Source organism: Alexandromys fortis, unplaced genomic scaffold (assembly GCF_014885135.2).
Source record: "Alexandromys fortis isolate MF-2015 unplaced genomic scaffold, M_Fortis_MF-2015_v1.1 scaffold_186, whole genome shotgun sequence".
NCBI classification, from domain to species: Eukaryota; Metazoa; Chordata; class Mammalia; order Rodentia; family Cricetidae; genus Alexandromys; species Alexandromys fortis.
In genome coordinates, this window is record NW_026068067.1 from 1,566,145 (window position 1) to 1,593,012 (window position 26,868).

At 49.9% G+C, this 26,868-nt stretch overlaps 1 protein-coding gene, 1 long non-coding RNA gene and 2 other non-coding genes across 9 annotated transcripts; 1 reads left to right on the forward strand and 3 right to left on the reverse strand.

Moving 5' to 3' along the window:
- The first annotated feature begins 86 nt into the window (after positions 1-86).
- Positions 87-1,924, forward strand: LOC126487703 (uncharacterized). Its single transcript, XR_007588482.1, has 2 exons — positions 87-209; positions 1,408-1,924. It is a non-coding gene; the product is annotated as an uncharacterized lncRNA (long non-coding RNA).
- Positions 1,616-24,890, reverse strand: Tnpo2 (transportin 2). 6 transcript variants are annotated; one of them, XM_050120654.1, is made up of 25 exons: positions 22,866-24,890; positions 21,374-21,485; positions 19,637-19,712; positions 19,405-19,554; positions 15,771-15,877; positions 15,552-15,685; positions 15,383-15,464; positions 15,187-15,309; positions 14,974-15,092; positions 12,078-12,138; positions 11,809-11,974; positions 11,501-11,653; positions 8,886-9,111; positions 8,510-8,681; positions 8,031-8,117; positions 7,850-7,957; positions 7,608-7,766; positions 5,624-5,711; positions 5,336-5,434; positions 4,766-4,861; positions 4,392-4,467; positions 4,100-4,199; positions 3,948-4,022; positions 3,760-3,861; positions 1,616-3,656 (listed from the first exon to the last, which is right to left on the reverse strand). In XM_050120654.1, exons 2-25 carry the CDS (start codon positions 21,470-21,472, stop codon positions 3,573-3,575), a joined length of 2,742 nt encoding a protein of 913 aa, XP_049976611.1. In that variant the 5' UTR covers positions 21,473-21,485; positions 22,866-24,890; the 3' UTR covers positions 1,616-3,572. The 6 variants fall into 6 exon arrangements, with proteins under 6 accessions (XP_049976611.1, XP_049976608.1, XP_049976606.1 ...); XM_050120651.1 differs by having other exon boundaries at positions 3,734-3,861; positions 4,392-4,497; positions 21,374-21,528; positions 22,866-24,875; XM_050120649.1 differs by having other exon boundaries at positions 3,734-3,861; positions 4,392-4,497; positions 22,866-24,873.
- Positions 5,512-5,584, reverse strand: LOC126487810 (small nucleolar RNA ZL2). The gene has a single exon (XR_007588504.1). It is a non-coding gene; the product is annotated as a small nucleolar RNA ZL2 (small nucleolar RNA).
- On the reverse strand, positions 8,763-8,832 carry LOC126487809 (small nucleolar RNA SNORD41). Its single transcript, XR_007588503.1, has one exon. It is a non-coding gene; the product is annotated as a small nucleolar RNA SNORD41 (small nucleolar RNA).
- Positions 24,891-26,868: the final 1,978 nt, after the last annotated feature.

The following is a 26,868-nucleotide window of genomic DNA, read 5'->3' on the forward strand; positions in this document are numbered from 1 at the left end:
AGGTTCTCTTAACTACACTGGACCACCTACCACTCCAGCAGGAGATGCTTTGTATCCATCTGAGGTCGAGATGGGAGGAGGGGGGTGTCTTCTTCGATTCTGTTTTATTATCCTTAATTTTATTGTGTGATGTGTTGTTTCAATGTGCCACAGCATACATGGACTGGTCAGACAGCAACTCTGTGGAGTCAATTCCCCTTCACCTGTAGGTGGGTTCTGGGGGGAAATCAAACCAGGCAGCAAATGTCTTTATGTGCTGAGTCAATCCTCTCAGCCCCGTAAAGTATCTTGAAACAGGTCTTTCACTGCTCATCATTTCAGCTAAACTGGCTTAGCCAACCAGTGAACTTTAGGAATCCATCTGTTTCTGCTCCTCCATTCCTCCTGCCCCCAACATTTATGTGGGTGTTGGGAATCCTAACTTAGGTTCTCAACCATGCACAGCAAGCAGTTCATCAATTAAACTCCAAGAGATAAGAGTTTATTTTGGGTTGAATGATCATGGCCCAGGAACTCAGGTTGCTCCAAATAGCATTAGGTCAGACACAAGCGGAGCAATAAATGGTTAAGGTCTAATGGTAGCCAGAACAAGTTTACATCTACAGTACATAGCTCCCCACAAACACAATTCCAAATTGGCCACGTAGAACCTAACACATAAGTTTTTTTTTTCTTTAAATTTTAAGGACTTCACTTATGGGGAGCCCCATCTGGTCTCAAACTCACATTATATAGACCAGGCTAGCCTCCAACTCAAGAGATCTGTCTGCTTCTGACTTCCAAATGCTGGCATTTAAGATGTGAGCCAACAAACATATCTACATAAAAGGTTTTTCTTCTGAGAACGTCACACTGGTTTCGATTTAGTTCTTCTGCTTCAGTCTTCCAAGGAGCTGAATAACAAGTGTACACTGTCACGTTCAGAAACTCACCCTATAGACCAGGTTGGCCTTCAACTCAGAGATCCTTCTGCCTCTGCATACCAAGTGCTGGCATTAAAAGCATGCTCCACAACCCCCAGACAGCTATTTTTATTTAATATTTCCAAGAATTTCTAGCCTGCCCAGTGACCCAAAGTTGTGTCTGTTATAAGGCCTTACAATTATGTTCAACAAACCAATGAAAGGCTGCCATACATTAATCTTGGAAAACAGCTTGCACAATTTCTGTGCACACCTCTTTCACACTCACCTTCCCACATAACAAAGATGAAAATAGGTTTCCTTGGACCCTCAATTTTACTTTTCAAGTCCTGGGAATTAAAAGTAAGACCTTATGTATCAATCTAAGCTAGCTACTAGCCCTCTCAATTTGATTTCATGAATGGAATTATAGCTCCCTTTTTTGAATCAAGGTCTCAATCAACCCAGACTGATTTCAAATTTGCTATCCTCCTGCCTCAATCAGGCAGCTCACCAGGAGCAGCTGTGCATCTCAGCTCACCCTGAGTCCCGGAGAGAACACCAGGTGTCCTGCTCCTGCTCTATCTTCTCTGCCTCGTTCTTCGGAGCCGGCGGATTCTGTCAGCACTCCCATAGCACTGGAGCCACAGAAAAGCCCACCTCCACGCCACTCCACCACCCAAGTCAAGGACCAGGAAACCAAACACCAAGACTTTCACAAGAAACTGACCTTTACTCAACAAAGTTCTACACAAGTGGAAGCTCACGCCACCTAGGCGCCAGTCCCCAGCACAGCAGTTACAGATGGATAGACCTGGGAGCCCACAGGGGAATGGTAATCAGACTCAGGAAAATGGGGGGCGGGGGAAGGAGCTGCAGATCAAGATCAGTCTGTGTCCACAGCCCTGGGCAAGGAAGGTTAAGAAACTGAAACTTCATTGTGTAAAAACCAACTAAAAAATAAATTAAAAAATTAAATAATTTTTAAAAAAAAATAATAAAATTTAAAAAAAAAAGGAAAACACAAGAATTGGGCTCCCCTCTCCTGAAGACAGTTGGAACTCCCACCTTGGGCAGAGGAGGTCACAACTCCATCAGATAGTCAATCCATCAATACACCCCAAGACCCAGCAGAGGATGCTCCAAAGAAGTGGAATTACCAGAAAGCTAATGGTATTTTTCTTTAAAAAAAATTTTTTTCCCTACAAATGGCTTCCAGAGACCTGCTCAAGTTTGAGGCTGGAGGGGATGGGGACCACTAGCTGAGTTATGGAATGTGCACTAAGTGTCCCTGGGAATAGAGGCAGGGCCTGACCCTGCTTAAGAGAAGACACATGGCCTGGATGGGATAACAGGTCCTTTGAGGGATGATGGAGCAGGCCCTAAGATGCAGAACTCTGGTCAAAGCCCAAAATATAATAGGCTCCCAAAGTAGTAGGAAGCAAGGAAGGGAATGGAGGAAAAACATTCAGGGATCTGCAAGGCTGATTTCCACAGCCAATTTGGAAATATTCATGCCCCCCTCCTCTCAGGAAGCCCCCCTCCCACCTTGATGGCATTCCCCCACCAATTTCTTCAAGGATTTTTGGAGTCAGTATACCAATCTGGTGGGGGGGATTCTGAGTCCAGTGGACACTGTGATGAGCATTAAGTCCCAAAAGGGACAAAGTTGGAGGCCCTGGGTATACCCTGCTCCCCCAAGCCTTCAGATCTTGCTGGACCCAGAAACCTTTGTCCTTTGTCCTCACCAATCACACGCTGTTGCCCCAGCTCTTGAGAAGGGAGTTCTCAGGAGCGGAGAACTGGACTATCCTTGAAGCTGTTTCAAGAGAGGCCCAGATAATCATGCTGGCAGCTCTGGCTGCCCTTAAGCTCTCTTAAGGAAAACTAGTCCAGGCCCGTGCTTTCAATGCCTTTGGAGCACAGGAAAAGTGTAGAGGGTAGCCTCAAGCCAGTCCCAGCTGCTCCAATGGTCCCCACTCTGCCGCTGGCTGGGATGTCACAAAGATGGGGACACGCTTAACAGGGGCTGCCGTGAAGCTGGCAGGAAGTGTGTGGAGCAGGTTCAAAGTGTGCAAGTGCTGAGAGGTCAGTCCCAAAGTGACCGCCCTCCTCCCTTGGCCCTGGGGGCCCAGCTGAGGTCCCCCCAAACCTCCCAGCCCTCCCAATCACTGCCAATTCCGGCAAAACAGCAGAAGCTTCTTATACTCTAGATGCAAGGTACACAGAAGGCCATAGGCATAATTTGGGGGTTCACTAATTCTACTGTCTCCATGCAGTCGAGGAAATGGTGGGGCGGCTGGCCCAGCCTAGCTGGCTGTGGTGCCCGCACATGCGTGTGTCCACATGTGTACATGTGAGTGTATGCTTCTCTACAAGGAACCCCCCTCCCCACCTGTAATTCCCTTGCCTTATCTGACACCGGATTCGGTAGGCCTTAGGATTCCTCCCTCCCACATGGCTGACCCAAATGGGCTGCCTGAGATGACCCAGATTAGAGCCCAGAGAACTCTTGCCCACCAAGAAGTCCCACCCCCCTCCCTATCTGTAGGATGAGCATGGAGTCCCCACCCACCTGCCCACTCGTCAGGCCTGGTGGGGCAAGTGGACCGACAGATGGACAGATGCACAGCTAGGCAGCATCTGGATTTAGGTCCCACTCACTCCTCCCTAACCCCCCTGGACCAGGGCACAGTGACTTCTGGAAGCAGCACATTCCCCAGCACACCCTCCGACGATGACGCAGACAGAACCCTGCAGGGGAGAGGGAGGGTCAGGGCCTTCATCCTTTTCACGTTGTGATAAGCCTGAGTACTGAAAGACCAGCTCACCTGGTGGTCTCCACGTTCACCTAGACCCCATAGAAGGCTGCTAGCCTCTCCTTGAGCAGTGGTGGAAACTGCTCTGAGAACTGTTGCCAGTTTTCCTCCCCGACTTGGTCTTTGAAGCCATGGAGGATCTGCAGAGAGGCAGGGTTGACTATGGGCTGGAACAAGCCGATGGTGTCTACTCCCCAGGACTCCCATGGACCAACAGGAGCCTTACCTTATAAAACATGTCCCGAAGGTCATCCTTCGGGCTCACCCAGGAGGCTACAGCATCGCAGAAGAAAATAAAGTCCTGAAATATGACGGATCCCATGTGAGGGGCTGCCCAAGCCAGCCCCCGCCCTGCCCTCTGTGCCCCGCTGCGCGGACCTGCACAACACCCCCAGGATTGACACCAATCATCATGCAGATGCCTCGGAAGGCAGAATCCTTCTCCTCGTTGTCCCGGATGTTCCTAAGGGACGTGCACCTGGCCATGGAGGAGGGCAGCAGGTCAGTGGATGGACTTGGGGCTAGACAAGCATAGATGAAGGATGGCTGGAGGGGACAGGGAGGGGGGTATCCGTAGGTAGAGGTCTCCCACATGCATCCATGGGGGTGGCGCTGGGGAGCACAGCTGTTCTGCCCACCCCCAGCAGGCCCCACCCAGGCAGGCACACACCAAGGCCGGATGAACTGCTGCAGCATGGGTGCCACCTCCTGTGGGCACACGTAGCCCAGGCGGCCGATGGTGATGGCTGGAATGGCAGAGGGACTCGTCAGGCGACCTGCAACCCCGAGTGGCCCCGGGACGGTACGTGGCGGGGCCTCTGACAGGAGGCACCGAGCCCCGCCCCACAGGCCCCAACTGAACGACCCTGTGGTTATCCTGGGCCTTTGAGTTTGGCCCATTCGGATGTCCTCCCCACCCAGCCTAGGTCTCTTTCCATATAATCTAAAGCCAGTATTCTTTCTTGGGTTCCTCCCAGAATCCCATTCCAGGTGCTGACACCCTTCCTGGAACTCTTCCCCTCTCAGCCCAAGCCTGGTACTCACCTGTGTTTTCCAGTAGTGTCTTGGGTGTGTTGGGCCTGTTAATGATCTCCACCAGATTGTTGAGGACCATCTGCACATAGGGCTGCATCTCTGCCCCTAGGGACCAGCCATTTAGAGCCCTGCATGGCCCACTCCACCCACAGAAGGTCAGCTGGGTACTGCTGACCTCAGTCCATGTCCCTAGTTCCATGCAGACTGGTGTACCACAAAGCCCGAGAGCACAAAGAACCTCCTCGGGATGTTCCCAGTCGAGTCCACAGCCACAACAGACCCACCCAAAGGACTCTCAAGTCACTACCCACAGGTGAGGAGGCCCAAGTCACCTAACTGATCCCACTGGGTTTTTCAGGAAGACAATTACATGAGAAGGTCCAGCAGGAACAGACCATATACCCCACCTCATAAATGGTGTTTTAGTTCTTTGATTTCACCTGTCAGGGAAATCAAAACATGTTCTTGTCCCTGGCCAATCAGAGGCATTCCTTTAGGGAGCCTGTCGGAATCAAGGTCTGGCCCCCAAGATAGAAACAGAGCCATGAAGAGGCAGTGTGCTACTTTCAGGACACTCACCCATCTGCATGCAGATCTCCCCAATGGCCCAGGTGGCATTGTTGCAGACAGAGATGAACTCAGGGTTCAGGTTGGTGCCCAGGATAGGCATGAATTCAGCTAATGGAAGAGAAGAGCAGGAAAATAAGACTGAGCAGAAAGGCCAATGAGGCCACATTCCCAGAACTGGCTGAGCAGCCCATCAGACAGTATGAATACATCCCAGTTCAGTCATTGGCCTCCCAGGGCATACCTCCATCACTGGAGGACAAGACTGGGGCCATAGGATAGGGAAATGGGGTAGCCTACCGATACAGGGCTTGACGTGGATAAAGCAGGCTTTGGTAAGGTCTCCCAGAAGGGCGAAGGAGCTCTGCCGGACCTCAGGCATGGAATCCTGGAGTTGGGAGAGGTGGCAAAATGACAGGGCTCCCACTCCTTCCATCCAAGCCAGCTGAGGCGGCACAGTCCCTAGAGCACATCCTGACCATAAACACTGGCAGAGGTGCAGGTCTGTCCCCTACCCTGTTAGCCGTCTCCTACTATACTATAGCCTGTTGCCAGGACCTGGCAGTGAAGTTCATTGGTGAGCATTTACTTAAAATGCTCCAAAACCCTGTTCCATCCCCAGCCCTCAAACCACAAATTAACAGATATATTAAATAGACCCCTAAATTTTCTTTCTTGAGACAGGGTCTGTTGCACAAACAAGGCTGACTATTTTATGTGGCACCAGTGTCCATGTGCATGAGATCATCTTCCTCCGTTGCTACCCAACCTTATTTTCGAAACATAATTTCTTTCCAAACCTAAGTTCACTAAAACTCAAGTAGACAAGCTGGCCAGAGAACTTCAGGGATCCTCCTGTCTCCATTTTCCCAGTTGGGATTACAGGCCCCCTGTGCAGCCACACCTACTATTTTATCTTTGTGTGTATATTCAGGGAAGAGAGCTGTACAGGTGTCCTTGGAGGCTAGCGTGGGACTCAGATCCCTGAAGAGCTGGAGTTGCAGGCACTTGTCATTGTCAGCTACCTGATTTGGGTACCAAACTTAGGTTCTCTGAAAGAGCAGCAAGTACCCTTAACCTAAGCCACCACTTCAGCCCCTGCCCCCATGGGTGATGGAAATCAAAACACAGGTTTCTATTCTTGTCCAACAAGCACTTTACTGACCAAGCCATCTCTCTAGCCCGTACATACATACATACATATATATTTTGGAGACATGGTCTCACTACATAGCTCTAGTTGGGATTAAAGGAGTGCACCACCACTGCCCAATAGTCAAACTTTATTTTTGAGATCAACCTGCACTACATTTCCTGACAAGAATTTTATTCTAGCTCTGTGTAAACAGGGTATGAGTGAACACCTGTAGATGGGAGAATAGGCAAAAACCAGGTGTCATTCCTGAGGAACCTCCCACCATTTATTGTTTTTATTTACGTTAGTGTTGGAGGTTGCCAGAGCCTTACACATGGTAGGCAAGAGCTCTACCACTGACCATCCCAAGCCTTCCACTTTTGTTTTTTTGAGACAGTTTGTGGAGCTCATCATATTTATACACCCTTAAAATTTGTATTTGTTTAATTTTTGTGCGTATGCATGAGTAGGTACAAGTGCCATGACAGACATGTGGAGGTCAGAGGTCAACTTGCAGGAGTTGGTTCACACTTTAATTCACGTGGGTCCTGGAGTTCCCTGGCCAGGTTGTCATAGATGTGGTGGTAGACATCCCTACCTGCTGAGCCATTTTAACAGCACAGATCTGATTATTTTATTTTGGAGACAAGGTTTCACTATGTAGCCCTGACTGACCTACAATTCAGAGACCCACAAGTCTCTGATTCCTGAGCACTCGATTTCAAGTCATGTAATACCATGCCTAGTCTTTAAAAGGAAAAAATATTGGCTTTCATCTTAAGTGTATGATTAGAGTTTTGCCTGTATGCATGTCTGTGCACCATGTGTGCGCCTAGGGTCCACAAAGACTAGAAGAGGGCTATCGATGCCTTAGATCAGGAATAACAGATGGTTGTGAGCCACCATGTGGGTGCTAGGAACCAAACCCAGGTCCTCTGCAAGAGAAACAAGTGCTTTCAACTGTGGAGTCATTTCTCTAGCCCATGAAATTTTATTTAAGGGCTCCTTTTCTTTGATGTTCCCTGGGCACAATCAGGACCCTGACCCCGCCCCCTAAGGGTCAACTATGGCAGCTGCTATGTAACTATTATGGCCTATAAAAAGTTCCCTTGGCCTTTTAGGTGTGGCCTATGTAGGGTACCCACTCACCTGCATGCATTGGAAGAGCAATGTCATGATGTTACTTCGGGCTACCAGCTGTTCCACATGGCCACCCAGGCCCTCAGCCAAACCACTAAGCAGGTCCAATGCAACGATCATGAAGTCCTTGTCAGGGGCCTCGTACTGTTCAGGGTGTTGTGTGTACATCTGGATACAAAGGGGGTACGTGAGGGAGATAGGCTAGGGCCTGGGCAGTAGAGCAGGGGGCCCAGGATGCTCAGGGTGCTCACCATGGCCTGGGCCAGTGTCTTCTGCACCAGAGTAACACAGCGCTGGTAGACAGGCTCACAGTAGGGCAGGAAGCCACTCTGCAGGGCAGTAGCCACAGACGACAGACACTGGCAGGGAAAAGGGCAAGGGTGAGCTCTGGCCAGATGGAAGGGCTCTGCAGAAGGACCTAAGCCCACTCACCTCCAGCAGGGGGAAAAGGTCCTTGTCTTCATCCTTGAGCTCATTCCACTTCTGGATCAGTGGAGGCATCAGCTTCTGAATATACTCCTGGAGAAGGAATAGCAAGTTGGGTTTCCTGGATAGGTGTGGCAGTCTTAACTCAGTCAACGCTGTCCCTTAAAGGATGACATCCAGGCTCCTGGCCATAGTTCAAAATCTGTAAGCCCTTCTGATGTTTCTCATCTGTCCCTTCCTCCCACTCACAGAAACCTGGGTGGGGCCTCCTGCTTCCCACAGCCCATGCACTCCCAGATCACAGCACTGGCCACACTGCCTCATTACTGTCCATCTCTCGCACTAGACTAGAGGCAGGGGAAGTCTGCCTGTCAAGGCCGTGGTCATGTCCCTGATATGTGACATATCATATCACAGGGTAAAAACACAAGACACCGATGCCCAGGGCCACAAGGATAGGACACAGAGGGTCTCTAGGGACTCACCGGCTGATTAAGGTGGTGGCCCACAGAGTCGGCCAGGGTGCCAATGGCATCATAGAGGATGAGCAGATTCTTATGCTGGTATTTGCCAAAGGCAAAAACAAGAGTGTCAAGGATATAGCTGAGGTAGGGGACCAGCTCCGTGCATGCCTCCTCCTCCAAGGTAGCAAAGGCACTGGTGAATGCAAGAGGAAGGAAAAAGCTTAATGGACTTAGCAGACAGAACTGCACCACAGGCAGCCGGGGAGGATGTACATGGGATCAGCCAGTACGAATACGACAGAGATCAGAGTCTTGTCAGCAGTCACAGGCATCATCATTTCCCAGGGTGAGGAGCCACTGGAGGGACAGGAGTCAGGGGTCAAGGATCAAAGCTTACCTGCAGGCTGCCTCCTGCACCCTCTTGTTGCCATCCAGGATACGCTTGAGCAGCTCTGTCATCAGAGGCTTGAGGTGCATGTCCGGTGGCTGGCTGACTACCCAGTGGGCATAGCGGCTCAGTGTCCAGCAGGCAATGGAGCGTACCAGGGCCTTCTTGTCTGACAGGCACTGGATGAGGTGTGGGATCAGCTCAGGTAGATAGGGCACCATTCCCTGCATACAGCCTGCAGTAAGAGAAGGCTGGGGCTCAGGCATATCCAACCAAACAGAATCGGTGGGAAAGCTGAGGCTTGGTGGCGTTTCAGAGCCCATGAGAGACAGGAGCAAGAGGAGACAGAGCAGATATACTGGAGCTGAAGGTGGTTCAAATTCTGACTGGGCAGTAGCTCAAACCAACAATGCCAGTACTTAGAACAAGGCAGGAGGCACGCCACAGGTTCAAGACTAGTACATCATGGAGAAAGGACCCCCAACCCCAGTCTTCAAAAAAAACACAAGACTAATCAAAATGTGCAGGATTCTTTAGTGAGTTAGACTTCATGGGACAGCAAAGACCCAAATGGACAGGAAGTGATTCCCAACTTGGAACCTTCTTCCTCTGTGTTTCTCTTCTTTTTCTTTCGATTTACTTTTGTGTGAGGAATGTGTTGGTGTGAGGCACCCACAAGGTCAGAAGAGGTGTTGGTGTGAGGCACCCACAAGGTCAGAAGAGTGTGCCAGTGGCCCAAGGCCCGGAGATACAAGCAGTTGTGAGAGGCCAGGTGGGAGCTAGGAATGACTCTCAGGTCCTCAGGAAGGTCATGAGCACTCTAACCACTGAGCCATCCATCTCCCCAGCCCTCATTCTTTTTTTTCCCCCATGAGAGGCTCCAAAACTACTCAGAGAAACCCTGGCCTGCTGGGCGGTGGTGGCGCATGCCTTTAATCCCAGCACTTGGGAGGCAGAAGCAGGCCAGCCTGGTCTAAAAGAGCTAGTTCCAGGACAGGCTCCAAAGCTACAGAGAAACCCTGTTCTGAAAACAAACAAACAAAAAACAACAACAAAACCCACAAAAACAAAACAAAGAAACACACACAAAAAAACTTGGGCCTCAAGCACTCCTTCCCTTCCCCCACTTTTTTGTCCTGACTTTACTGGAACTTGATGTTTAGACCAGCTGGCCTTGAACTCAAGCGATCTACCTGCCTGAGTTGAGCGCGAGTTGGTATCAACTTCTCTAGATCGCCCTCACTGGTCTACAGAACACAATACACCTAACAAGGTTTTCTCAATAGTCACAGGTGACACTCCCTGTACTCTGAAAGCTGAGGCAGGACTTGCCAGGTGTGGTGACACATACCTGCAATCCCAACACTAGGAAGCCTGAAGCAGGAGAATCATAGCAGAACAAGATTCTGTCTCAAAGAACAAAACATAAGCCAGGTGGTGGTGGCCCACGCTTTTAACCCCAGCACTCAGGGAAGCAGAGGCAGGCGGATCTCTGTGAGTTTGAGACCAGCCTGGTCTACAGAGTCTACAGAGTGAGTTCCAGGACAGCCAGAGATACACAGAGAAACTGTCTCAAAAACCAAAAGACAAACAAACAAAATAACCATGCACACATGTTGCATGGTATCTGAGATGTCATAGTCACCTAGTAAGCAGAAGTCAGGAAACCATTTTTAGATAGACCCTTGAGTCTTTCCAAATCCAGACCAGTGTTGTACTAATAGACTGCATCCCAGGCCTCACTCATAGGCATTAAAGGCTCTCCAGACTGAAAGCTCTTACTGCCTAATGGCTGGAATTTGGGTGACAATTCTGGGTGGTGAGATGGTCACACATGAGCCAAAAAATGGTCACATTCCACACCTGCTTGTGGAAGGAAATGCTTGCAGGCATACTATGTGTTGTTCAGATGTCTCCCTAGCCTGCCTGCCTTCCTGTGTAGACTACACTGGCGGTCATGCTCCTCCAGTCTGTGACCACAGGTCACAACTGTGCTCGTTTATACTGGGTTATATTTAAGGGGTCCCCCAAAACGAGGCACTTCTAATTCTAGGGGGCAGCCTAGCACACAGCAAGAGTCAGGTTTGAGTCCAGACCTAAACTGAACACAAGGAAAGTGGCATCAGCTTGTGTAGCTCAATTTGCTAGTGTAGGAAGCCTAGGCCTGGCCCTGGCTATATGGATGAAGTTCCCCTGCAGACTCTGATGCAAAGGGTACCCCAGTGGTATGGGTATGGAGGAAGGACCAGTGGGCACTACAGCTGCTGCCCAATGCTTGGAGCATTGCAATCACTTGCTTGTGAGAACCAGGAAGAGGGCTGCTGTGTTGAGAATTTGCTGGGGGGGGGGGGGGGGGGGGGGGGGGGGGGGGGGGGGGGGGGGGGGTGGTGGGGGATGAGGGTGTGTCTTTCAGGTCAAGCAAGGAGGAGACAAATAACAAAGCTCTTTGGAAAGAATGAGGAAGCAGGCTGATCTCTGAGCTGGTGGCCAGATTGGTCCACACACAGAGAAACCTTGTCCTGAAAACCAATAATTCTGGAAGGATAACGAGGCCCAGCCTGTGTTGTGGAGTTGCATTCTTCAGGTCAGCCCAGGTAGATGCCGATCACATGTTGGGGACTCACCCTCAGCAATGGCACCCAGCACCAGGATCCCTGACTCCTTGACTACCCACTCAGGGTGGAACAGGAGGCCCTTGAGCAGGGGAAGTAGGTGGGGCAGCAGTTCCTCCCGGAAGACATTAGCAAGGACGTCCAGAGCAGCTGCGGAGCATTTCCCTGAAGGGGGACAAGGGACTCAGGGTGAGAGGCCTGTGGAGTAGGTATTCATTCCTTTTATCTCAGCCCTGGGACCAAATGTCACCACCAGTTCTTCACAAACTGCTCTGCACCAGCGTCTCACCCTCTCCCTGCAGAGCTGGCCTACTACCTACTCAGATTCCAGTCCGACAAAGCATCGTCATCATCATCATCCTCCGCATCCTCAGAGCCATCAGGCCGCTCAGCCTCGTGGGGCAGTGTCACTGTGCGTGACTTGTGGAAACGGGGCTTGATATCCTGCTCGCTGTCAGGTACTGCCTCGTCCTCCTCCACGTCCCCCTAGGGACCAGCCCAGGAAGATTTCTCAGCACTGGCTGGAGACTCCAACCCAACACCCATGCTCTTGGCCACCCACAGCCAACTGTGGCCACTCCCAGCTGACCTTAAGTAAGATGATGTCAATTTCAGAGTACTTCATCCCATTCACGAGGATAGGAATCAACCTGCAGGGAGAGAGACTGTTGGTAAGAATGCCGAGGGCCAGGCAGTGGTAGCACAGGCTTTTAATTCTAGCACTTGGGAGGCAGAGGCAGGTGGATCTCTGAGTTCGAGGCCAGCCTGGTCTACAAGAGTTAGTTCCAGGACAGGCTCCAAAGCCACAGAGAAACCCTGTCTTGAAAAACTAAAAAGAATGCAGGAGGCTGGAGAGATGGCTCAGTGGTTAAGAGCATTGACTGCTCTTCCAGAAGACCTGGGTTCAATTCCCAGCAACCACATGGCAGCTCAAAACTGTAACTCTAGTTCCAGGTGATCTGATACCTTCACACCAACGAATTTTATAATTTTCTTAAAAATGCTGCAAGATCCCCGCGGCAGTAGGCAGCAGAAATGCTGTAGGTCCCAAATGGTGGTAGCGGGCCATGTGGCGGCAGACAGCGGGCCCTGGAGCAACCAGTCCCAGGCAGAGACGGCTGCCAGTCCCAGAGCGGTGGCGGTGGGCCATGTGGCGGCAGGCACCAGGCTCTGGGAGCAGCCAGTCCCAGACAGAGATGGCTGCTGGTCCCCGAGTAGTGGCCCAAGTGGTGGCGGGCCATGTGGTGGCAGGCAGCGGGCCATGTGGTGGCAGGCAGCGGGCCCTGAGAGCAGCCAGTCCCAGGCAGAGATGGCTGCTGGTCCCTGAGCAATGGCTGGTCCCAGGCAGGGAGACACATGGCAGGCGGGCAGGACACAGAGACACGGATAGACAGGACAAGCAGAGTGAGGCTGAATATTTAGTCAGGGGGTTATGGAGGGGGAAGGATGAAGGAGGGGAGAGAGAGAGAGAGAGAGAGAGAGAGAGAGAGAGAGAGAGAGAGAGAGAGAGAGAGAGACAGACAGAGAGAGAGAGAGAGAAGGGGGGGGAGGCAGAAGCGAAGCTGCCTCTCCGCGAGGAAGGTGGAAAAGAGACCGAGCTCAGGCCGGAAGCTGAAGATCAGCCTGCTTGGCGGATGGAGGAGGGAGTGGGCGTGGCTTGTTTCTTAAAGGGACCAGGGACCAAAACCATAACATTGAACATAAGATAAAGTTAAATAAATTATTAAAAAAAAAAAAAGAATGCAGGGACTCTGGCTGAGTTGCCATCCTGCAGAGGAAGCAGGAATAGTGGAGGGCTGAGTGAGGGACAGACTGTTCAGCACTCCCAAGTCCCTGTGTCCAGTCTGTCCACTCCCCTTCAGGGAACTAACAACATTTTCAGTCACCATCATGAAGAGCCATAATTTCCCCCTCTCTTTTGAAACAGGATCTAAGTAGCCACTGGGACTAGAGAGAGCTCAGTTGCTAAGACCATCAGCTGTTCTAACTCTAGCCCCAGGGAATCAAACATTCTGGCCTCTATGAGCACCACACACAGAGATGCACAGACGAACATGCAGGCAGAACACCAATACGCATTTTTAAGAAAAGGACATCATGAGCTTTTTACCTCAGCCTCCAAACACTGAGATTACAAGTGTTTACTGCCACACGCAGCTGCTCCATCTTAGTGGCAAGTACCACCAAACAGCCCTTGACCCAAACACAATGAATGCCAGAATCCTGAAAATCTTGAAAATGCTGTACCCCAGCAATACACAAAGCACAAACATCTGACCCAGTATCTGGGCACTGCAGAGACGAAGCTGCTGGGCCCATGGCAGGAACAAGCAAAGAAAATAGTTACACACTCTGGAGCACAATAACCTTAGGTATAAAAACAGACTCAGCTGTCCTGCCCCTCTCTGCTGAAAGTCCTCTTGTCCCTCCAGCCACAACACCTACTTGTTATCAATAATTTCAAAGGCAAGTGATCCAGATTGACCAAAGCAAAGGAAGGGGCTCCAAACAGCCATGGTTCACATGGTTCTACCACTAGGACTTCAGAGTCTGAGGGAGTTAGATCTCAAGCTGTCTCAAAACCCCAAAAAGGTTATTAAGCTCCTGTTACTTAAATATCACTCAAGTCTCTGAACTCCTAAACTGAAGAACGCCAGAGCTTGCCAAGCCGAGTGCCACACACCTTTGATCCCAGCACAGAGAGTGGCAGGCAGATCTCTAAGTTTGAGGCCAGCCTGGTCTACAGAGCGAGTTCCAGGACAACCATACACGGACAATTCTGTCTCCAAAACCAACAACACACAAAAGTAACACCAGCACCACAGCATTACCTATGCAGGAAGGTCATGCCAGAAAGGGAAGCCAGGACAGCAGAAGTGGACGGCATTCTTGTTCTGAGCACCTGGGTCTGGCCAGGTTGAGGCCTTGATTTGCTGGAGAATTGTTTTCTCATCTTTTTGCCTACTAGCTTTTTTTTTGTTTGTTTGTTTTGTTTTGTTTGAGGGACGGTCTCGTTATATAACCCAGAACTGGCCTAAAACTTATTATGTAGCCCTATCCAGCCTCAAAAATTTGTGCTAATATCCTACCTTAGCCTCCCAAGTGATGGGTATGAGCCACCCTATTTGGTTTCTGTTACTTAATTTTTTTAAGCCATTTAAGTTACAGTCTCAAAAAAAAAAATCAATATACACAAGATTCAAAGTAAACTGACAGTCAGGCAGTAATGGCGCATGCCTTTAATCCCAGCACTCAGGAGGCAGAGGCAGGCAGATCTCGGTGAGTTTGAGGCCAGCCTGGTCTACAAGAGCTAGTTCTAGGACAGGCTCCAAAGCTACAGAGAAACCCTGTCTCGAAAAATCAAAAATCAAAAACAAACAAAGTAAACTGACACGGACTGTGTGAGCTGTGGTAAGCAGAAGCATTTAGGGAAGGTACAGGTGCAGGGAGGGCTGCAGGTGCTGGCATGGGGCTAGCGCACTCACTGGACCAGATGGGAGGCCAGGACTTCCTTGCAGATGGGCTGCTCGGCCAGCGTCAGCCAGAACTCACAGGCCTCCAGGGCCACGTTCTCATCATGGTCTTGGGTCCTCTGCAGCATGTACTGGGGCAATAGGGAGAGGCTGAGACCCAGCCCGACTGCGGGGGCGTCCCCAACCCCTCCAGCCGCCCACCAGCCCGGCGGTGGCCATGCTTACCTGAATGATGCTGTGCATGTGAGGGATGAGCCTGTCGATCCGCACTTCCAGAAGCATCACTAGGGCGCGGCACACGTTCTTCCTCACCTCAGGGTCGTCATCCACAGCCAAGGCAAACAGGTGCTGTGAGAAAGAACAAGGTCAGCTGCCCGAGGGCCCTCAGCCTCTCCCTATCCACCCGAGTCTAGTGACCCACCTCGATGAAGGTGTCGATGTTGTCCATTAATGCCTGGGCCCGATCCATGATGAACTGGTTCACACAGGCGATGGCATGGGACCTGGTAGTCAGTAAAAGCACAGATCACTTCTGAACCGCACCTGCCTGCCAACTCTAAGACCCCTCTTCCCTGGGGAACTTCACTTACCGGATTTTGGGGCTGCAGTGCTTGAAAAACTGCAGGAACTTAGGGATCATGATGTTCAGGGGCCTGTTGAGAGCATCACTATCCAGAAGCTCAGAGGAGTCTTCACAGATCTTCTGCAAGGCTCCAAAGGCCCCCTAGGCAGAGAGGCAGAGATGGTGGGGGTCCTACTCCAAGCTCCAGCCCCTGCTTGGGCCAGGCCATAGCCTCCTTGTAGCCTACCTCACAGGTATTATAATCCTCTGAGTTGAGCAGGTTACACAGCTGGGGCAGCAGCTCGGGCCACATCTGCAGCTCACCCTTGGAAGCGATGGTGGTGATGAGAATGCCTGGGGCAGCCAGGGAAAGGAGGCTGCTCAGGCTGGGCAAGGTGCCACCAACTTCCCCACCAAGGAACAGGCTCCCTTCCTTCCCATGCAAGTCCTGCATGGCAGCCTGATTTAGGGTACCTCACGAACGCCAAGTAAGCACTCTATTGCAGAGTGGCAGCCCTTCAGGCAGTGCTTGATGATTCAGCACACATCCTCTGAGCCAGCCCTGTTCTAGGTTGTAGGATCTGCCCAAAACTACCACTCTCAGAAATGGAGGGAACGTGTGGGGTGAAGATACATAAGCCAAAGATCTGGGTGGACACAAGCCAAGGGCTGACAAGAGAGCAAACTGTTTTTCAATTATTTTTATTTCATAGTTCTGAGGACTGAACCCAGGGCCCTGTGCACATTGGGCAAGCATTTTGTTGTTGAGTTAAATACCCAACCCTACTTTTAAAATTTTTTATTTTAACTTTTTGAGTTAAGGTTACCAGTTGCCAAGACAAGACCTGAAATCGCAAACCCCCTTGCCTCCACTGGAGCAGCTGGTTACAGGCCTGTGTCTACAGGTGCGGCTAGAGAGGAGCAACTGTAAAATGGTGGTCAGGTGTCATCTTGACATGTACACAAAGACCTGAAGGAAGTTAAAACCGATGAACAGGAGGCAGCCTCCAGTCACCTGAGGCAAAGGTGTCTCGGCTAGAGTATGGCGGGCCTGGTGCAGTAACAGAAGAAAGACCAAGGTGAAGAGAGAGAGGCTGTGGGCAGGAAGATGGTGGGACCAAACAGCCAAGTCATGAAAGCTCTTTTATCTGAAGAAAGGGCTCTACTGACTAGTAGAAATCCAGGCATGGGGACTGTGGAGATGGCTCAGTGTTTTGGTAAAAGTGCTTGCCGGGCAAGTATAAAAGACCTCAGTTCAGTTCCCAGCAGCCAGGTAAAAAGCCAGGAGTGCTGACACACACCTGTAATTCCAAATGCAGTAATCAGTGGAGACAGAGGGTCTCTGGAGCTTGCTGGCTACCAGCCTAGCTCCAGATTCCAGAGTGAAAAAAACAAGTATCTGATGTTCTCCTCTGGCCCCTCCTGTCCACATGCTTGTAAGCATGTATGCACACACACAGACCAAGAGAATGCTTGTTTAAATAAACAAATATTCTGTGAGTTCGAGACCAGCCTGGTCTAAAAGAGCTAGTTCCAGGACAGGCTCCAAAGCCACAGAGAAACCCTGTCTCGAAAAACCAAAAAAAAAAAAAAAAAAAAAAAAAACCAAACCGATGTTGGATTAATGCTCACACTACAATAAACTGATTTAGAATAATGAAATCCACAGGTACTAAGCAAATGGCTCTTCTAAGGTCTTAGGGCAATGGAGTCGCCAGTGGATACGGTAGCCAAAAGCACACACCACTCATCAACACAAGATGGCAGTGTTTCACAAGGGCAGAAACCGCCACTGCCAACTCTCAAGTGATGCCAACCCCTAAAATTGAAAAGTCTCTCTGAAGTAACTGCATAGACTATGAGGATGCCACCCCATGATGGAACGGCCTCATCCACTGTTGGCCACACCCCCAAAGCCTCTCTTGTTCCACATGAATCTCAGCCTTCAATGGAAACAGTAAGAGTACCAGCGTTGGTCAGGCGCTACAGTGGAGAACTGTAATGCTAGCTCCTGGGAGGCTGAGGCAAGGAGATGCCAAGTTTGAAACCCCAAGCTGAGTAGCAAAACCCTGTTTCAAAAAAAGCACCAGAACCCTAAAGCTCTTCCAAGTACAGCTATTCCATGGGGGATCAGTTCCAGGTCATCAGAGATGCCAAAATCTAGTGCATTACAGGAACTGGCACAGTACTAACATAGAACTATGCACACCCCCTGTAGAGAACAGGCACACTCCATCAATTGAGCTAAGTCCCAACCTCTCATTGACTTTATATCACCTCTACGTGACTTAAATTCCTGTAACAATGTCAATAATACCTAGTTATATAAGTACACTGTAGGGCCAGAGAGAGAGCGGAGCACATAAACGTGCTTGCCACCAAGCCCGACAACCTGACTTGGAGATCCCTGGCCCCACATGGTAAGAGAAAGCAGCTCTCCAAAGTTGTCCTCAGACCTTCACACATGAATAGTGGCAGTGGTACTATATACCCCACTCCAACCTCCACACAAAGTAGAAAGGAAGGAAGGGAGGGAGGGAGGGAGGGCGGGCGCACTATATTGCTAAAGGAAAAATAACAAGAAACAAAATCTTGACAAGTATAGACTTTGCAGGTCTGGAAATCTCTATACAGATCAGGCTTGCCGCAAACTCAGAGACCCATCTGCTACTACCTCCCAAGTGCTGAAATTAAAGGCATGGGCCACCATACCTAGCCATTTTATTTATTTTTTTGTTTGTTTCCTTTTTATGAGACAGGATCTCACCTAAGGCTGGCCTAGAACTATTTAAATCCAGCTGGCCTCAAACTCCCAGTAAGTGTTGAAATTGCAGGCGTGTGCTACCATGCCCAGCCTTTATTTTTTAAGGCTTCCTTACCTGAGATATAAATAAATAGCTGTCTTTTCCTTAAAACAGTCTCTAGAAGGTCAACAAGCTGACTTAGTAGAGACAAGCACATGCTGACGGCATAAGTCCACATAACAGAGAAACATCCTCCAAAGTTGTCCTCTAATCGCCAGGCACATCACACAACAAATAAGAAAGAAGACTGATTTCAAAAAGATAATGGGAAAGGAAGAAAGGAAGAAAGGAAGAAAGGAAGAAAGGAAGAAAGGAAGAAAGAAAGAAAGAAAGAAAGAAAGAAAGAAAGAAAGAGAAAAAGAAAAGAAAAAATTGGGTCGGGCGGTGGTGGCGCACTCCTTTAATCCCAGCACTCAGGAGGCAGAGGCAGGAGGATCTCTGTGAGTTCGAGGCCAGCCTGGTCTACAAGAGCTAGTTCCAGGACAGGAACCAAAAAGCTATTTGAAACACTGCTAAGAAACCACCTAAGGGAAAAGAAAACGGCCTAAGTCAATCTTAGTCCTCCTGCTCTAATGTCCTTGGGTATTTCTTCTTCCTGGACTCAACAAGGTGCTCCATTAACTAATTCCCACAGTGCACGAGTCATTTGAGGGGTACTACTACTGACTGTGTGCACAGAGGAAGCAAGTACTGCAACTGCTGAGCCTTAGGCACATAGTTTGAGACTAAGTCACAAACTGTGGACACCGAGTTACTGAGGCACTCAGGAGAATGAAGAAGACTGGAGACTTTGAGGCCAGCTTGGACTACCTTGTCTCAAAAAGTAAAAAACAAAGCGGGGGAGGGAGACTGACCTGCACCCCCTGGCTTGTTCCCAAGCTGTTACTTGCCAGGCAAGTCCCTTTAGCATCTCTGTGCCTCAGTTTCCTCTCCAGTCAGATGGCAGTAGTAACAGTGCTATCATCACAGAGGGTGCTGGAGTATTCAGTAAGCAACACCCTGAACACGTTGAATAGCTTCTTGTCCCAGAGAAAGCCCTTAGTGTGTCCTTGGTGATGCCCCCCACAGCCCCCTCACCAATGGTGGCTCGGATGAGAGACGAGGCATCGCCAATGTTGTTGAGACACTCTTGTTTGATGAAGTCAGCCACAGGAGGCGGGAAGCTCTGGTAATGAGCCTTCACATTATTCTTGAGGATGAGGCCACTGAGAGAGCGGGTTGGCTCGTCTGTGGGAAAGTGCTAAGGTAAGAGGGCTGTGGCAGTGAGTAGAAGCAAGACGCGCATGACATGGAGGGACAGAGAACATACCTTCTGATTTGAGTCTGGTCAGAACGAAGATCAGATAGTTGTTGAAGTCGGGAAACTGGTTGAGTTGTTTAAGTTTCTGCCAAACTGTTAAGGGACTTGGAAAGTCACTTGTATCAGGGCACCCCTGTGATCCCACACTAGGGAAGCTGAGGCAAGGTCTTGAATTCCAGGCCAGCCTGAACTATATCCCAAGATCTTGGCTCAAAAAAAAAAAAAAAAAAAAAAAACCTAACAAATAAAGAACTTGAGAGACAGGAACCTTTCCTTGGCAATATTCCTTCAGTGCTATATAGCTCAGAAAGTGAGTGACCAATGCAATTAGGCAGCCAGCAGCTCCTGGGATGACAGTGACCAATCACCACCACGACAGCACCAAAGGGCCTTTTCAGGAGACCAAGTCACACATGGACTAGGATGCATGTCTGAGCTTCCTGACCACCTCATGTCCTTGCCAGAGCAGGAGTGCGTTCGAAAAGACTACTTAAACTGAGAGCTGCTACTCACTTCTGGCTTGGGCACGCCACTGAACTGCTTTTCTCAATCAGAACGGAAGGCTACTTGGGTGTGGGGCATGCCTATAATCCTAGCACTAGGGCTGAGACAGAAAGATCACCCTAAGTGGAAGGCCAACCTGAGCTACACATTCAGTTCTCATTCTGTTCTACAGACAGACACTGAATCAAAAAAGCAGCAAAGCACACGCCTTGCACATGGTAGGCCATTCAGTCTCCGGCCTTGGGAGAGAGAACGACTGGGAATCCAGGGAGCAGGACTCAGGGATGCAACTGGAAGACAATGAGTGGCCAGCATGCCCCAGGCCCTTATGTTCCAGCCTCCACACTGCAGAAAAAGGTGGGGGACTTGTCCCATTTTCAAGTGAAACTTGATACTGTTCACAGGTCTACATAAGACTCCGAGATTCGCTTGCCTCTGCCTCCTGAACACTGTGTTTAATGCCACCATGACCATTTCATTTAACTCTGGACTCATTATTCTAATCCGCTTCTCTGCTGCTGCGATAAAACGCTGACCAAGAGCCAAGGCAGGGAGTAAAGCATTTGTTTTAGTTCATCATGGAGAGAGAAGTCCCAAAGCAGAAACCATTGTGCAAAGTGGCTCCTTCCCAGACTCTCAATCCTTTCTTATACAGCCCAGGTCCACAACGGGCTGGGCTAGACCAATCAAGAAAACGCCCCACATCCATTCCCACAGGCCATTCTGATAGAGTTAATCGAAGATCCCTCTCATAGATGTATCAAATTGACAACAAAACTAACCAAGATACTTATATTGTTAAACAAGCAGCAAAAAAAAAAAAAAAAAAAAAGTTTTCAACCACACTCATGTTGCAACTCCAGCGTTCCTCCCCATCTAGCCTCATTGTGACAGGGCAAATTGGACTAAATCTGAGATGGCTGGGCTTCTCACCCTGGTTCCTAGCTGAAGCTTAGCAAGGCATTTCTCCTTTCTAAGCCTCCAGGTCCCCATCTATAAAACGAGAGTTAACAGCATCATTTTCAACAGGATTAAGTGCTCAGTGAACTGACCAGGCATTCCCATCATTCTATGCACCTCTGGAAATGGAACCCAGGGATCTAAGCCTTTAATTCTCATTCTCATGTCATGTTCTTTCTTGCAACCGAGTCTGGGGATCAAGAAGTGGTCCCTCCCTCTCTAGCTTTCACGAGGTGCAGACACCAGCCCCGTTCCATCAGCCCCGGAAGGAAAGAAGGATACATCCTGCACAATGCGCTGAGTAGCTGTGTTGGGCGACTGCGAGTCTTTGAGAAGCTGCAAGACCTGCTGCAGGCCCTGCTCGTCTGGCTGCCAGTCCATGGCGCAAGGCGAACTGCAGGGGTAGGGGCCTGGGTCAGCGCTGGGTCGCTGGGGTTCTGTGTGAGACCCAACTTGAATCCCCAAGGCAGAGGCGGCTGCATGCAGACGCAATCGCTCTCCGCGGAGAAGCAGAGGCCTCGGATCCGCGCCTATCCAAGTGCGGGGTCCCCGCCAGCTAAACCATCCTCGGCCACGCACTCGCGGGCTCGAGAGTGCGAGTGGGGGGAATATAAAAGCGGGCCATCAGGGCCGGTGGCGGGGACGCGTCGGATCCACAGCGAGCCTAACGTGGAACCCTCTTCCCATGGCGGCGGCGCCACCGCCGCCGCCCCCGGTTATGGGCCCTACGGCTTCCGCCTCACTCGAGAGCGAGGGCCTTGCCCCAGCGGTCTTCCAGGTGAAGGCTCAGTCCACGAGGATTCCTTCCCTCAAAATCCAGCCTTCAAGCTCCGCTAGATCCCAGCCACCTCCTAGGTTCCAGAGCTCCTCTAAGTCCCTAAGCGCCTAGATCCTTCTCATTCCTGCTACCTCCCCTAAACCGGCCCTACAAGCTCCGCAAACGTACATGCCCCCCTTTTTTGTCTAGACGCGACCCAGTGACTCCCCTTAACCAGAATACCAGCAATGCCCGACAGATCTCTGAACGAGAGCTAGTTAAAACCACGCAACCCGTCCCAAGCCCCCAGAACCTGTGCCCGCTGCCTGCCCCAATCAGGTCTGGCCAAGCCTCTCTCGCTCTCACCCTCAGCCCCAGTCAGCAGTAATTCCTGCTGACGGATCTCTGGCAGCTCCCCCAGTCAAGTTCTCTTAAGCCCCCCGACCACTTCGTGTCGGAGACCCCACCTGTCCAATCCCTAAAGCTTCCCCTAAAGAGTCCCGAACAAACACTCGCCCGGAGCGCTACTCTCAACGGATCCCCACCACCGCTTCACAGTCAGACCCAGCAAAGCCCTCTGGATTTAAGTCTGACGCCCCTCTCTATTAGGACCTAACAAGTCCCCCCCACCCCCCAACTTTCAAGGCTGTCTCTCTCAATCAGACCCAACCAAAACCCGCCGAAACAGATCCACACACACACCCGATCCTCGAGACGTCCCCCGACGATTTCCCCCAATCAGGGCCCCTCCAACCCGACCCCAGCCGCCCAACTGGCCCGCATCTCGTGGCACCCAAACCTGCCCGGGCGCCGAGGCCCCACCCCCTGAGATCGGCTCAGCTCCCCCTCCCCCGCCCGGCCCGTTCTGCCGGCCTCGCGAGCTGGCCCAACCCGGTTCCCCGCCTCTCAGCCGGGCGCGACCCCGACGCCTGGGCGGCGCGCGGCGCAGGCCCAGAACCCACAGAGGTTCGAGGAGAGCTGAAGCCAAGGGGCCCCGGCCGAGAGAGGCCCACCTACCAGGCCCTGGGAGGCAGCGGCGGCGCCTAAGTGCTGCAGCTTCTCCAGAGGCTCGCGCGGAAGGAGGGAGCCAAAGGCTGGGAATAAAAAAATAAAATAAACGCGGCCGAAATGAATAGCTTCGGCTTCCGTAGGCCGTTCAAACTGGCCTGGCCAAGCCAATCGGAAGGTGCAGCACTCACACGTGATCTCGAAGAGCGATCACAGCCGTGCGGTCACGTGACTGAATAAGTACCGCCCCCCTCTAGCTGTTAGGTCCTCCCAGCATCTCGTCTCCTTTTTCTCACTGCACCTTTCTTCTTCCTTTCTTTTTAAATGTGTATTGATGTTTTACCTGAACCATGAGCGTTCAGGAGCGTGGGGACCAGAAAAAGGCATTGGGCTCCTCCCTGGAAAGGGAGTTACAGATGTTTGTGAGCCGCTATATGGATGTAGAAATCAAACCTAGGTCCTCTGCAAGAGTAGCCAGTACTCGTACCCACTGGATTTTCCCTCCAGCCCTCCTGACTGCATCTTGTTGCTGCAGCTAGAAATTTCCAAGTGCATGGGAGCTCCGGGTATGTAATGGGTCTAGGAATCCCTCAGCCACAACTAATTTCACTCTTACTACACTCCTTAAGAATTAAACTGTTCTCAGCCCGGTGTGGTGACCCATAAAACTCTAATCTCAGGATTTGGGGGAGGAGGGCGGAAATAGGAAGTAAGGCAACAGTATACCCACTGGTACCAGGAAAGTCTGGGCTACATCATGAAACCCTTTCATCAAAAAACAAACGATCTTGAAAAAAATAAATAAAAACTGAAATGGCTGTTTCTCTTTCTCCCTTAAACAACATCTGACCCACATGTGAATAAAGAGGACACGCAGTTTGGAGTGGATTTTATGCCTGAGACACAAGCAACTCTCTGATCTTTGTTATTGTTCAATACTGTAACACTTTTACATGGAACTGAAAATACTACAGGCTATTTTTAACTTTTTTAATTTAATGTATGTGGAGGTTTTGCCTGCATGTGTGTCTGGTGGCAGTAAAAGTCAAAAGAGTTGAATCTCCTGGAACTAGAGCTACCAGATACTTAGTTGTAAGCAACGATAGCACTTGAACCATGGTCCTATGGAAGAGTAAACAAATTCTCTTAACCGCTGGGTCAACTCTCCAGCCCCTGGCTATAACTTTTTAAATAAAATGATCTAGTAAATTCGAACAGAAGACCTAATCCCTTCCCTACCTGAAGATAAAAATGAGATGAGAGCCCTTGCCCAGAGAATTTAGGCAAGGGCAGGATCCTGAGTCCTTCTGCCAACAGAATCCAATAGTTTTTCCTTTTCAACAGCAGAACATAGTACTCTAGAATTGGAGACCCTGGTGGTTCCTCTACTTCCCCTCCTAGCCCTGTCGCCGATTAAAGCGCTCGCTCTCCTGCGACTAGCCTCCTCCATTTCAGGGAATAGTGTATACTTTGTTACATTAGAGATAATCCACGATAAATTTAGCTGACCGGTCGTAAATTAGTCTTTGAAATTTTGGCTTTTAGCACAGCTTCGTTGTCTTCGCACAATGCCTAAACCAATATTTACTAAACCAACCAGAACTCTAATCCCAAAAGACAACCGAGTTCTGTCCTATTTCATTGACCTTCAGATGAGGGACAGGGAGGTAAGCCTCAACTGGAAAAGAGAAACAACTTAGAACACTTCTTTAACACAATCAGTCCCGACAGCGTTCACTAATGAAAAGCAAGAACTGGAGCCTCTTTTACTAGGCTCGGGTGAGAGAATCAATGGAAAGCTCCCAAATAGATTAGCTGAAAACTCTCACTATAAACAGAAACCCTCCTTAAAAGACACGTGCAGCAAGCCGCATACACATGCGCAGAGCTTCCTCTTGCCTCGCCACTACTCACACACATCCGTGACCCTTGAAACTACAAGTCCCAAAGTGCCTTGCGCTCAGGACGCCACACACGGTTTATTCGCGATGGTGGGCTGCACCCTCACAGTTCTGAGTTGGAAGGCCCCACCCAGAAAAGGTTAACTTTTGGGAATTTTTTTTCATCATTTTTTTTGGAGTGGGGGGGTGAAATGTTTGATCAAACATGGGCATTGACTCCAGGTAGAGGCCACGTGGAGCGTGTATGGAATGGAGACTAATACTTTTTAAATGTTTGTGTTCAAATGGCTTGTTTGACAACTTGCACAGCGGGTTTTCACTACATGGGTCCTAGGAACTCAGGTTTTCAGGATGCTCCTTGATCCACCATGCCATCTCACTGGCCCTTTATTAAAATCTCTTTTCCTAAGGCAGGGTCTGTGTTACCCAAGCTGGCCTCCAACTTGGCAGTCTTCTTGCCTTAGCCTCCTGAGTGACCACTACACTAGCTTAGTAGCAGTCTCTTCCCTTTTTCCACAAGAGATTTTGGATCAGAACAAGTTTCCTGGCCTGTTTTTTGCTGTTTTGATACGGTGTACTTTTTATTGCCCAGGCTGGTCTTAAAACCATCCACATCAGCCTCCTGGATAACTACAGTTGAGCACCACTATACTGGGTTCTCCCATCTTTATCATTTATTCCCTGTCATGAGGTTTCCAAATATTATTTTCCTATGCAATTCTCAGAGTGGCCTAAGGCACCCAATATTTACTTGAGTTCAACTAAAAGCATTCAACTTGCGTTCAACTCTGAATCTGAAGGGAAAACAAACACTTTGGTGTTTAGAATGTGTAGTTAGTTACTCATGGTCTCTGGAGTGGTCTCCTAACATAGATGAGGCCTTGGGTTCCATAGCAGTCGTTCAAAAACTGTGTTCTAGGAGAGGTTGGAAAGAAAGATGGCTCAACAGATTAAGGTACTTGCCACCACACTAAACAACCTGAGTTCCATCCCACATGGTAGAGAAAACTGACTAAAGGAAGTCCACTGACTTCCACATGTGTGCCATAGTAGAAATATGCACACACGCGCACACGCACACGCGCACACACACACACACACACACGTATAGTTTAAAAACGAATGTAACAAGGGCTGGAAAGAAGCCTCATGCACTGCTCTTGCAGAGGACCCAAGTTCAGTCCCCAGGACTTACAATCTGGCAAAAAGGAAGCACCTGCAACAACAGCTCCAGAGGAACCAAACCCCTCTACAAGAGCAGCAAATACTCACAACCAGTATGCCATCTCTCCAGCTTCAGTCCAATTTTTAAACAAGGCCTCCAAGATGTAGGTCAATGTTAGTGTGCCTGCCAGCATGCACCAAAAAATAGTTTCCATCCAGAACTGTAGAATACAGCCTATAAACAACATAAGCTAACTTCTCTCAGAGAACCAATGAAGGCACTTTAATAATAAACTACACACACACACACACACACACACACACACACACACACACACACACGTTTGCTTTTTGTAGTGATGAGGATCTCAAATGCCAGGCAAATGCCTGGCATCACTAAGATACACCCCAGTCCTGGCTCTTTACAACTTGAATTTAAAAATGCTTCCCTATCTTTAAAAATAAGACAAAAGAAAGTCAGGTGTGGGGCCGGGTTGCAATGGCACACACTTTGATCCCATCACTCAGGAGGCAGAGGCAAGGGATCTCTGTGAGCTCAAGGCCAGCCTGGTCTAGAGTAAGCTCCAGTACAGCACAAGACCACACACAGAAACCCTGTCTCAAGCGCCCCCCTCCTCCCATAAAGCCATGTGTTTGTACACACCTTTAATCTCAGCTCTTGGGAGGCAGAGTCTGGTGGATCTCTCTGTGTTGAAGGCCTTTCTGGTTTACATAGTGAGTTCCAGGACAGTCAAGGTTACAAAAAGAAAACCTGTCTCAAATGACCAAAAATAAATTGACAGACGACCCAAGCCATGGAAAAGTTGAGTGATGGAGTAGTGAAATGGCCCAGGGGTTAAGGGCACTAAATGTTCTTCCATAAGACCAGAGTTCAGTTCCTAGCACCCTTGACAGGTGGTTGACAACTGGCTCTAACTCCATCCCCC

What these genes read in the sequence shown, in the direction of transcription:
- Tnpo2 (XM_050120654.1), bottom strand. Translation starts at nt 21,472, where the DNA reads ATGGACTGGCAGCCAGACGAGCAGGGCCTGCAGCAGGTCTTGCAGCTT. An exon ending in ACATGCACAGCATCATTCAG is followed by an intron (nt 15,093 to 15,186) that starts GTAAGCATGGCC and finishes CTATTGCCCCAG; the next exon opens with TACATGCTGCAGAGGACCCA. An exon ending in ATCCTGGGGGTGTTGTGCAG is followed by an intron (nt 4,023 to 4,099) that starts GTCCGCGCAGCG and finishes GTCATATTTCAG; the next exon opens with GACTTTATTTTCTTCTGCGA.